Source organism: Nycticebus coucang, chromosome 16 (genome assembly GCF_027406575.1).
Source record: "Nycticebus coucang isolate mNycCou1 chromosome 16, mNycCou1.pri, whole genome shotgun sequence".
In the NCBI taxonomy this organism is placed as follows: Eukaryota; Metazoa; Chordata; class Mammalia; order Primates; family Lorisidae; genus Nycticebus; species Nycticebus coucang.
In genome coordinates, this window is record NC_069795.1 from 25653957 (window position 1) to 25667314 (window position 13358).

Genomic DNA, 13358 nt, shown 5'->3' on the forward strand with positions numbered 1-13358 from the left:
CACTTTAATTATCAGAAAACAGTTTTGAATTTCCAATAAAGCATAGGTCTGTAGTTGTAAGCGTGGCTATCTTAATCAGTTCTCTTGTTATAATTGGAACATGTAAAGACATAAAGTCCAGTGCAAGTGAGCCACGTCTTCCCCACCCTGAATATTTCCTTAAAATATTTTATTCCTCCTATGGCACCTACTCCCATTTACTGATAACTGCACAGGGCCATAAAAAAGTCGTCATGTGACACCTTGCTTCAGTGGACTTTTCTTCACGGTATCCATAGTGCCTTATATTGCTTAACTTCACACGGGTGACGTAAAGTTTATGTAACTTTAGATTGTTTCATTAAAGAGCAGGAAGGAGAGAGAACACACACAAGAGAGCAGATGTATGTTAGGCTTTACGTGCATCGGTGAATAAAAGTTACCTTTAGAATGTCTGCAGTCACACACTGCAAGAGAAATGCCTCAATGATGATCCCATGTCAGAGGGTGGAAGGTTGATCTGTTAAGCTCTCCCTCTCAGAATATCAAGTGCATATGCCTGATGACTAATTTGTCTGTCATAAATGTCACATTTTTCCTAATAGTCCTCAAAATGACAAAGGGTCATTTTTGTTTACCACATGAATTTAATTTCACTCTTCTTGGCAAATGGCCTGTTGAAGTGATTAACATTTACAACTCTATGCATTTTACTCATTCATATCTTCTTAAAGATTAACTGCCCTTTTAACGATACTAAAGGTATAGAGACACACACCATGTTGCCACAGGGACGCGAGCAACTCGTTTACGCTGGCTAGCTCAAGTGCAGACAGGTTGTTGCTGTACAAATTTTTAAAAATTTGAGAGAGATCTGGCTATTCAGTTGGTGCAGGTATTTATATTCTTTCACAGTCCTTAAATTAGTAAACCTTCAAAAACGAAAAATGGGGTCAAGGAGACCCCATTCAAGGCATCATTCTCTGAGTGCCTATGAAATCGTGGTAGGAGTTCTCTTTGCCATGTTAGTGGTGGTCTGTGCTGGATTAACGGCAGTATCCTGGCTAGCAATCAAGGAATCAGAAAGAGGTAAGTCACATGGGTTTGGTCCAGAAGAATGTCTCAGATGAATGTGTGTGCTCTAATCTCAATTACCCGGTCAGGATATTTTATTCATTGCTATGGATTCCTGACAAGACATTTATGTTCATTCATATTCTTCCCTCTAGTGGACATCATAGAATATTAGAAAAATTGGTTGGTATCCACTTTGAAACTTAATCCAGAATTTGAGCATGAGACTTAGTTTCATTTTTTTCAATAAATGATGTTACATAAATTTCTCAGTTTTAATATGTAACCAAGCAGGTTTCCTAGCCCATAGGTTCATTTTGGTGTAATTTAAATAAGCACATTAAAACATTGTTGACTCTAGTAGACAAATATTCAAAGTTAACTAAAAAGTTAATAAAAATAGTTTATTTCTGTAGAATAAGATGTTCATTCTCCTATTAGGCTAATGATTTTAATTACAGAATTATAAAAGAACTTGGATATAAATATAGACTTATAAGGATCCCAAGCTGAGTAGCAAGTTTTGATGAACAGAAAAAACAAAATAAGAACTGATAGCTCTTGCTGAAAGCTAACTTGGTCTGTACCAAGTTTTTGAAAAAACTTTAAAATGTATTGCCTTGCAGCAACGAGCCTATATGTGGTTATTGGTATCCACATTTTACAGGTGAGGAATTTGAGAAAGAGAATTTAGGTAACTACTTAAGTTTGCATCACTACCAGTTAGCAGAAATATATTCCAAACTTGACAATTTGGTCTTATTTACCACTTATTCGTTTATAGACTGCATAAAAATATTAAAAATTAAGGATAATCTGAATAGTAAGAATTTTTTTTCAGACAACTATTACATGTTTTAAATGGTAAATTATAAATTATAAAGGGGTATATAAATTTTTTCTGAAAATTTACAGGATAAGACCTTTTACAGGTGAGTAATTTAGGTTTACCAAAACATTCTGAACTTTTGATTTAGCTATTTTTTTCTATTTAATAAATAAGTTTAAAATAGAATGTAATAAACATTACTTACAGTTTTATAAAATAACTTTAGCATAATCTTTGGCCTATTTAAATGCTACACTCATATACCAAGGAATATACTTAACAGAAAAAAGAATACTTATGGATATTTTAAGTAATTATATAAACACTAAAAAATTATACAGATTCAATTAGACTTTTATAAAAGTAGTTGTTTTAGTCTTATGTAAATACTGGGAATAATTCCAAGGGGTAAACAGATTTGGAAATCCACTGAAATTGTTGATGTTTAATAAAAATATAAATGTAGTTATTTTATAAGTATAGTAGAAAATAAATATTTATAAATGTAAACATGATTGAATAGTGAACACCTAAATTTCAAAAGCTGTTCAAGTTAAAGCTATAGTAGATACCAGAGGACTTAAAATATATCATTTTTAGTACAGGGTTTTATTTTAACATTTTTGGATATAATTTTAGTCTTATAAAAAATGTGCAAGCTTCTCACACAGGCTATCTTGCCCTAATGTTAATATTTGTATATATAGGATAATTTTCATGGCCAAGGAATTAACATATACATAATATTGTTAACTGAACCACACACTTTATACAAATGTCCCCAGTTTTTCCACCAAGGCCTTTTATTGGCTTAGGATCCAATGCAGATTCCTATGTAGGGTTTAGTTATTATGTTTCCTTAGTCTCCTACAGTTTCTGACAGTTCTTTCATCTTTTCTTGTCATCCACATTAAATATGCAAATCTCAATGCAATTTTGAGTATAAAAAATTAAACTATATGAAAATAATGTTACATCAAGTTTTCAGTGGTAACCTTTACATGTAAGTTTATTGTTTGAAATACCATTTCTAATGTTCCTCTGGACTGGAAAGTATGATAGATCCTGGATTATAGAAGCAGTCATTTTTATGTCCAGACTCCAGATCTGTCATTTAAAACCCGTCCTACCTTGAGAAATTTTCTTAGATATTCTAAGCCCTTATTTCCTTATCTCGGGTGTGTTTCTTTATAACATCTTCTCACACCAAGTCATTGTGAGAATTATGTATTATTATTATTATATTTCCTAATGATTTCACCATTGCATGAATTTCAAGAAAAACAACTTATCATAAATATAAATAGGTATCAAAGAAAATATCCTCATAAAGGGGTTATGCAGGACTTAAGGGCACATATTATTACCCACGTTTACATTCAATTTTTTAGCCATTGTTTTTACATTTTTTCCTATTGAGATAATTTTTACAACATTCTCAATAATGTCTCCAATAAAGTTAGTTATCATCTAATGGCAAAAGGTCATGCATGCCATTTTTATAATTATTACATTGAAAGAAATAGCTTTAATTCTGCTCCAAAGTAACAGCAACATTGAAATCTTCACAGCAATCCACATGTCAAAACCCAGTGGTGTCCCTGGATGCTGGGTGTTCAAGAAGCATCTGAAAGCCACTACAGAACCTTTAATGGTTTACCTCTCACAGAGTTTCCCTGAATCAGCTCTCATAATTGATCCGTCCCTGTATCATCCAACAGGAATCTTAATAATAATAAAAACTTGAATGCTTAAAGTATGGGTTAGAACTCAAAGAAAAGAAAAAAATAGAATGGAAGAATGTTTTTAATCTTTTAAAACTACCACTGGGCAGCTGAAAAATAAAAACAAGAAAAAGCTGATTTTGATACGCAAAGACTAAAAATAAAAAATAAAAACTACAGATTCCAGGGCCACCACCTCAAGCAAGACTTTACTTCTGTGTCTTAACAAAACATTCCTATTCTCTCCTATTCATAATTCACATTTTTAGTGTTTTGTTTCTTATTAATTTGTCTAGATGCAGCATTTGGACAAAGTTATGAAGCCAGAGGAACATTTAAAATAACATCCGGAGCTACATATAATCCTAATTTGCAAGATAAACTTTCAGTGGATTTCAAAGTTCTTGCCTTTGACCTTCAGCAAATGGTAGGAAACTATCTGTCTTCAATGACTTTAAAATTTCATAACATAATTTCCCTGACTTCTTGTCAAAAGATACGTAAGTCCTATTTCCTCACTACGAAGAATTAGTAAATAAATGTAGTATGCCTAAGGTACTTAAAAGTATGAGCCCATTACCACAGAGAAATTGTCCCAGTTCTAAGCAGAACATAAATATTCTTTTGTATAAGTTTTTGAACAAATGTTAAAACTAAATTTAATTCAATCTTTTCATCATTTTTTTAGATAGATGACATCTTTCAATCAAGCAATCTGAAGAATGAATATAAAAACTCAAGAGTTTTACAATTTGAGTGAGTACAGCTTAAAAATTTTCTACTGAAAGAAAATACAGAATCACAAATTAATGATCTTTTTTGCAAATGCTTGTAATAGTGTCATTATATACAGGAAGAGGGAGAATATTTAAAATTTTCCACATTTTTATGAGGATTAAAAAAAGTGGCACAGCATAAACTTTCACTTTAATAGCTAATAATAATAACTTAGGATAATTAATCGTATATTAACATGTCTCTCTCTCCTAAGAATAACATCTAGCAGAGACAAATGGAGGTGGCTGAGGTTGAATGTATGCAGATGCAGATAATAGAGTTTGATTTCCTCCAAACATTAGGAATACACGTATTTATTATTAATAATATATTATGGTGTCACCGCACTTTATTTACATTATAAAACATGATAGAGAGGGGAATTCTACACTGTTGTACCCAGAGGGCATAAGACTGTGCTTGGACCAAAGTAAGTGTTCAATTAATCAATAAATCTTAGATAAATAGTATAATGATACAATTACATTATGGATTCTTAAGTCTAAAATGAACCTATATATTAATTATTGGAAGAACTTCTTATTAACCAGTTTTTGGATTTCTCACGAAGACAATTCATGTGTGTTTTGTTGCTGTTGAGTCCATGGGGAAGTCTGGGTTTGCTAATCTGCCGTCCAGCAACACTCTGAATCTCATGTTTTCTATACTGCAAAACTGCCAAATGTTTTCTTGGAATAGAGATAAAAATCAACGGGAAAGTGTAGGGAAAAACCAGTAATGCTAGTTAAAAGTGATTAAATTAAGTGAAAAGGGGGGGGCAAAGAACTAGTATTCTATTAAAAAATAGGGAAAAAATGATCAAGACTTCTTGTATCTGTAAACTAGAAAGGAGAAAAACCTTCAAAATAATTAAGAATAACAAAGCACAGAGGGGAAGACAATATATCTAGAGCTTAGGAAAACCGTAGATCATATGACACAAAGTGGCAGAAAGGAAACTCTCTGGTTAAGCCTTTATTTCAGGCCAAGAATTTTGTTTGTGATTTAAGCAAAATACATTATCTTATCCATTTCCTCACTAAACAGTGGGGAGGAAGATGTAATTACTCTGATTTATACATATGAGACTGAGGCTTGGAAATGTTAACATACTTCAAATCATACAGCTAGTTTAAGTGTCAAGGAATGTATTCGAATCCAGTTTTGTTTTTCTTCTACTTTAGTATTGGTCTTCCGTATTCAGGGCATCAGAGTAGCAAAGCCCAAAGCATGCAACTGCTGGCAGGGATGGGAGGTTTGCTTTTTATTCTAAAACAGATGAGCAGACTCAAGATATCGTGGAAAAACATATTTACCTTTTTCTACAGAAAAAAGAAAGGAGACAACAAGCCCAGGATAGGAGGCAGATCAACTAATGAAAGCCAAGATAAGCAAGGATAAACCCAACTTACGCCAGTTAAACACCTGAGTTAGCTGGACTGATAGCCAACTATTAGTAACAGCTCTTTGTTACAGCTATCAATATCCCCACATGCCTTTACCGTGGAAGTTAAGTGTTATTTTTAGGTGGCTTCTACCCCGCAATTGAAGGTAGTTACCACAGTTGAGAAAGAATGAGCAATGGGACAGCTCCAGACTCACAGTTTAGAACCAAAGCACAATACACAAGCTCCAGAGAAGAAAGGAGTGGCCTCCGTGTATGATTTTATGATATCGCTATGCATAAAATTTCAATAGTTACTCGTTTGACTTTTAGTCATTTACCATTTATTATTATATGCCAGGACCTAAAATTATATATTTTCCTTGCTGTTACACAGCTTGCAGTCTAAGAGAAATTATTATAATTTTCTTGTCCCCTTTGTATTATACATTGATGTTTGCGGTTTAAGGATTCAACTAGATGAATAATCAGGAATTATAAAAATACTCAAAAAAATAAGTTCTCTTATACTTTTGCTGTAACAGAATTATGCTATTGTTGTAAAAGTTAAACTTGTTAGCCTTATTTTGAAATGAAAATGTCAAATATATGCAGGCCGCTGGTTTCCTGGCATGCCGGTTCGTTTAGTATGATCAGCAAAAGGAAGTCTCAGTACTAATCATTATTTCACCAAGTGACAGTGCTTGTGCATTTGTTCTTCTATGTGTCACCATGAACTTTGTGCATGACCTACTCTATTTCTCACTAGAGATTTGTGCATTTTTAGATGATCAACGTTGGGGAGGTTATCAATCTGTGGGCCACAGAAGCTAAGTACCTTTTCCACTATCATGCTAATGTCTGTCTGTCTTAAACAATCAAGCTTTTTCTCTGCTACCAATTTTCATATAAAAACTAAAGACAGAGAGTAGAGCAATGAGTTAAACCCACAGAGTCGCGTTGCAGGAATCACAGGCTCAGGGGCCGCCCATTCCCTAGGAGCACTCTGTCCCTCTGACTGTCGCGTGATCACTCTCTGAACCGCCGCAGGGCTTTGTGCAGTGAGTCTCAGGCTTTCACCTTTACGTTCCCTTACTCTCCGCTATCACTTTTAGCCCTGCAATGAGTTAAACAATTTGTGGGAAAACCTGTGGAAGAATCTACATTCAAACCAGGCTAATAATACCTTATTTTACCACCTTTTTATTTCCCTTAAATTTTCTTTTTATTAATGGTTATATAGGTGCTACTCCTTTCTAAATCATCAATGCTGGTTGCTGGAGTTGGGTATGGAGAATACTAAATGAATCGAAGTGGAGGGAGTAGTAACCTTTGTAGAAACCCGTTATTGGATTTGAAGATGTGATGGTACATTTAGGCGTCTTTGAGAGGCTTTTTTAGCATTAAGATTGTAATATGGCTCAAATTTGATAGACATCGATTATTTTTCACAATGACGTCATTGTTGTTTTAGCAAAACCTAAAGGCAAGAAAAAGCTGGGATAGAGACTCTACGGTAACTTTGTACTTTCACTACTTCTATAGACACATTGAAAATATGAAAAGTCTCCGTGTGTGTGTGTGTGTGTGTGTGTGTGAATGACATAGATGAAAAATTAAAGGTCTCTTTTGTTACAAGGAAAATTGCAATCACTGCTTACTTTTTCTTTTTCTTACCTGTTCCAGAAAATGACACATTGTTGTTATGTTTGTTTCATTTGAAGCTTTTAAAAATCAGCTTTTCAAATATGATGCGACAGAAACTAAATTACAGTATCTGAAATCTCCACAAAGCAGCGCTTTTCTTACCTCCCCCAAATCATCTTCAGCTTAGTCTGGATACATATCCCTAAAATTATATGGAAGATACAGAATGCTTTGAAAGAGAACATAGAATACAAAGTCAAAACCATCTAAGGATGGAACACAAGTAAAGATTAAAGAAATTTTGTTCTGTACTTTGCACAGAGAGGAGAACTATTGCAAAGACAAGTACTTTAAAAAATAATCAAAATATACATTAAAATGGCACTGGAAAACTGAAGCAAATATTTTTGTCCTCTCAACATAGGGTTAAATAAATGTTTATCTAGTTATCCATTTATCTCGTCATTTATTTAGTAGACTTTTACAGGGAGTACTTATAACCATGTAATTCACCAGGTTCTGAGAGTATAGATATTAACAGAAAGTCTGTTATTAAGGAGCTTATTCAGCCACCATCATTAAGACATTTTCTCTTGTGTTGATGAATTTAGAACTGTTTCAATATCTCTCTCTCTCTTATTCTCTCTCTCCGTCCCTAGTTCTCTCCCTCCCTCAAGCTATTTTCCATTGCCTACCTACAAAGAGCACTTTAAAGCTAAGTGAATATATAATAGCCATTAATAAAAAGTCAAGCTACAAGGAACCTGTGAAGGTGAAGGTATAAATTCCCCGCTTTGAGGAATTTATAAGGTTGTTGTAGAGACACCACAGAAACAAGACCTTATAACTAACGTCACTAGGCAGTACATGGCGAGTTGCATACACCGTCTGTGCTATAGTGGAAGGAAAAGAAAGATATTCAATGACTTAGTCCAACCTTTGCTTAAATGCTTTGTTCTAGAATGCTCACAGCCTCAGAAGAAAATTCATTCTATTCCAAAAAAAGAAGAGACTCATGCTGCTTAAATTGGAGTCTCTCACATATCTGAAAAAAATGCTTTGAAAGAGAACGTCAGTACGTTCCATATCGCTATGGACAGCCTACAAACAACCTACTGAATAATTATTGTTTTTGACCATGGTTTGTTAGTTGCTTTATGACTTCAGGTACTAGAACATGTTTTATTATTCTCAATCAAGATTTTATTCTTTGATTCTCTCCAGCTGATTCTGGTTGTAGTTATTAGTTCTTTAGAGAACAAAGGATTCTCTGTTTCTACTGTTGCCACACTAACTGCAGATGGGCTGCAGGATGCTGGGTCAGAAACTCTCCAGTCTGTCCTCTCTCCTCCACTGGGTTCTGCATCAGCTCTTCACTGGGAACTGCACACTCTCAAAAGTGTCTGCTTTCTCTGTATGTTTTCATGTGTTAGGCTCCAATTCTTTCCTGACTACTGCATTCAACCTTACATTCTGCCCGTAAAATCCCTTAGGAGCCAGTCCGTGTCATCTTTCCAAGGAAGATCCTTTACTCTTCCCAACCCCTGGGCTGCAGACCAGTACTGGCCTGCTAGGAACGTGGTTGCACATCAGGAGATGGGGTGGGGTGGGGTGGGGGGCAAACCAGCAACACTTCATCTGTATTTACAGCCACTGCCCATTCCTTGCGTCACTGACTGTGCTCTACCTCTTGTCAGGTCACCCTGTCCCCTCTCCCCATGTCCATGGAAATACTGTCTTCCAAGAAACAGATGCCTAGTGCCAAAAAGCACCTTAACTGACACTCTTGTAGGAGTTAGGTGCTTCTTCCTTCTGCTCATCCAACACCTTTTACCCACACAAAACTATAATTTCCACACTGCAATGTAATTGTCTATCTCACTGTTTGTTTACTAGACCATGAGCTCCCTCAGTGCAGAAAATGTGCCTTTGATACTTGTCTTTTCAAAACCTAACGAATGCCTGTCTCAGAGTATGCGCTCTATAAGCTCCTTACCAATGAATGAAACATTTTCTTAGCTGTTATTAACACACTGAATTTAAGTGTTAGCATTTTTTCCTTTAATCCTTGTTCTATAGATATAAAATGATATACTTTTACTATGGCTTTAACTTTCTGTGAGAGATTTTAAAATTCTAAAATAGTTCCCTGAAGGCACAAATGTGTTAACGTATTAAGGAGTTCCTAGTCTTAGAGAGGTGTGTGATGGAAGTTTTTGTGAAAAATACGGGATATAAGTCTGAGGAGGTAGGTAGGGGTACTTGAGTGGAGAAAAAAATAAAAGCCGCTTTTGGTAAGGAAAGAATTACTGTGGTATGTTGAGGATATAATCTGGCTGGCACTGACAGCCCCTATGATGTTGAGACATTACGAATGTGCTGATTATAAACCCAAGCGTCTGACATTGAACTTGTGCCAAATGAGACCCTACCAGGGGACTGGTAGGCTATGGGGAGACACAATGAACTTGACTTGATAGAAAGGCCAGTTTCATATCTTAGATCAGGGAAAATTGAATCAGACAGCCAAGAGACAAAGAGAAATGCTATATGGTCATTGCAAAGTCCTGACATTAGCAAAAGAATCCTTGGTTCTTAGTGACCAACTGGAGGCAGGAGGGTCAAATCAAAGGTAGAGAAATCATAGAAAGACCATAACAGAGTTCATCCGAAGATTATTTAATGGTCAGGAGGAGCCTCACAGCCTTGCCATTTCCTGTTAGAACAAATCTTCGCCTATTAACTAGAGACACAATTTAAAAAGGGAGAAAGATTTATCTTTTTACACAAAACAATCTAGTTTTCTCTCTTCCTCTCTTCTTTTTTTCTTTATCATCTATTTATCTATCTATAGTTATCATTCTTTATCCCATTTTCTTGACATCTCAATCCCAGCAGCTCCGTATCCTTCTGCGGTCTATTTTCTAGCTACAGTACGGAGGCTTCTGCTGTGCTTCCAGAGCTTGCTATCTTGGACAGCCTCTTTCATTGTCCCAGTATCATGACTAAAAGGAGATTTGTGTACTGCCAAGAAATCTTATTTACTTTTATCTTTTTCAAGTGCTACTTATAAAATCTTTATTCAGTATTCATTTTGTGAGTGTAACACTGTGCCTGCAAGAGTGTTTTCTTTTATTTTCAGCCCCCTTTAAGCAATTCATCTACTTTGGAGTGAAGGAAAACAATTTCCCTTTTCTAGTTTTGTAGAGAATTTAGTCTGGAGATTTGCAGTAAAGCATCAATTCAGATTTATTTCTGAAAGGCCTTATCCTCTCTGTGGGAGAAGAATCCCAGCTACCTGTCTCTCCTTAATTGGGCTTTGCCTAGTGAATTCCATACATAAAGCACAGTATCTATTGCAGAATTTATCAGAATTGTCTTTGTTAATACAAACCTTGATGTTCACACGTTTGCAAATGTGCCAGATGAATTCATGTTTTTCGTATTGCCAAAATTTTCTGTAGAGAGACTTGTATGCCTGGGCCTGATGGGATATCAAAATCCCGGCATTTTTCTTTGATATTTAGTAAGTAATCTTTTATTTCTTTAGATGGCAAAATCACTATATTTGAAACTGTAAATTATTTGAGCTGAAAAATTATTTTTCCCTCCTAGCTACCTAGGAGGACAGTAAAGTACCCAAATCTTGATAAATATTTTATAATGATTCTCAAATAATGTACTTCATCAGTGGAAAGCTATTTTCCCCTGGTAGTAGCCAAACTAGTTTTAAATCAGAAATGAGTTTTTGAAAAATGCAATGCAAAGGAATTTCATGAAAATGTCTGGGAGATAAATTATAGGTTGTTACTTTGGGAGACCAAGAAAGGGAGGATAGGAAAAGGAATTCAGAAGCAGGAGAGAGAATAAGAAGGAAACATTTAGGATTACTTTGAATGATCCTACATAAATAGACTTACTGAACTCATAGGAAAAAGTGACAGATTTATCATTAAACTTATAGGTTATTTTCATTTTAAAATCTAAGTAATAAAATCAAGGACAAGAAAACACTGAGTTCTCTCATCACTAACAATATCCACACCAACTTTAAAAAATATATTTTAAAAACCTTTTAAAACACCCATTTTTTTGTTACAGATTTTAATTAAATTTACAGCACATGTTCCTATATGGTCAAATTGTAGCACTCCGTTGTAAACATAGTTATTACTCTATTTCTTCTTACTTGTATAAAAATTTAATATCAAGCCCTGCCACCTGCTAATTTGTAATTGTGTGTGTGTGTGTGAGTGTGTAAAGCTATTCCAAGGTGTAAGCAAATGGATTGCTCTCCTTGAACACTTTCTGTTGTTCTGCTTTGTGGAAAATGCTTTGACTCAAAGAGCATTTCACAATTGATTCTTTTCATAAATGATTGTTTACCTTTTGTGGCAACATGCACAAAGTAAAACAGTTTATTTTGCCCCTTGAACACAGATAAGTCACAAAGTTAGGAAAGAAAAGACTTTCTTTTTTTTTCTTCAGGAACACTTAACGTTATTAAGACAATTAAGGGAAATATGGGACCAGGAACATTTTGATCCATTGCTCACGAGCTCTCTGTACAATGATAAGATCTTCTGCTTTAAAAGAAGACACAGCTTTTCCACTGGAACAAGTGCTATGAGATGACAAGGGTCATTGTTTCACTTTTTTTCTCGAAAGGAAAAACATTCCTTTACCTTAATAAGTAAGATAATTATCAAACTACTAAAATAACAACTTCAGCTTTCTTGTAAGGAGAAATATAATTGATTATTATGGTTCTCTTTATTTCTACTATATATCACTTTTATTTCAACATTTACACTGAATAAGAAAATATATTTAAAGCACAGTATGTGGATATAGAGTATGCAACTCCTGTCCTTGCAAAGTATAAATTATTAAACGCAATGTATAATTCACAGCTAAGAAAACACATCTTTCATACAAAAATGTTTTTGCCTGAGGATGAACTAATCCAGTTACTTTCAACGCAGTGAAGAAAAATTCCTGATTTTCATTTTCTCTCCCCAAAATGTCTTACCTGTTTCATTCCCAAAATTAGGTAAAATAAAAGCAAGTATTCAAATTAAACATATGAAATGACATAAAAATAAAACACAAACTTAATCAGAATTAAAATATCTAGTGTGCAACCAAGGATAAGATAAACAGGTGGGATCAGAAACAAAAAATATTGGATATTAGTCCTTCTCACGTAATTTTAACCATATTTAATTCTGTTCATTTAACTATTTGGGGGGGTAGGATGGGTTAGGGAGATGTAATGTAAATGGGAAGAAGATGATGAAGAAGAGAATGGAGAAGGAAGAATGGAGAAGGAGGAGAAGGAACGCAGAGAAGGGAAACCGTAGCTCTTGAAAATATCAGAGGGATTAAAATACCTTTCTCTTCTTCCAAAAAATATCCAAGGAGCTATTTTTCTCATTTATTTGCATATAAAGTTCTGATTACTGTGCAAATAACAAAAACTCAGACTTGCCCCTAAGGTAAATACAGTACAGTCTCCTTCTTGCTGACAAATAGTTCACAATAAAGTTGGTAAAAGTGGTGTTAGGGATGGAGGGGCATAAGAATTACATAAAAACATAAGAGGAAGAGAGGCCCCCTAGGTCTCATTCCTATCTCTGACACTAATAAGCTGTATAACCCTGGGCAAAGTTATATACATTACTCTGAGCCTCAAGGTCCTTATTGCTTAAAAGAAATTGTTACCCCACATCAACTACAAAAAATAGAATAATCATCCTTTTCTGGAGCTCCTGTTTACATAAATAGGAAATGAAGAAGGATAATTCTATTTCAGTTAACATTTTAAAATTGTCTATTACCATATAACATATACCTTAAAATGCCTTAAATCATAGGTGTTTATTATGTGACATCACAAGAATTCTGGAAGATTCAGCAGAGCTAATTTGGTGGTGCAATAACA

General features: G+C 34.6%; 1 protein-coding gene across 3 annotated transcripts in view; it reads left to right on the forward strand.

Annotated features, from left to right (window-relative positions):
• The first annotated feature begins 754 nt into the window (after positions 1 to 754).
• TMPRSS15 (transmembrane serine protease 15) overlaps positions 755 to 13358 on the forward strand; it is a 131950-nt gene continuing 119346 nt past the window's right edge. For all 3 annotated transcript variants that reach the window (XM_053565816.1, XM_053565817.1, XM_053565818.1), the window contains exons 1-3: positions 755 to 1068; positions 3903 to 4033; positions 4295 to 4362. In XM_053565816.1, coding sequence (XP_053421791.1) covers positions 927 to 1068; positions 3903 to 4033; positions 4295 to 4362 — 341 coding nt within the window. In that variant the 5' untranslated portion in view covers positions 755 to 926. The remainder of the gene's footprint in view (positions 1069 to 3902; positions 4034 to 4294; positions 4363 to 13358) is intronic.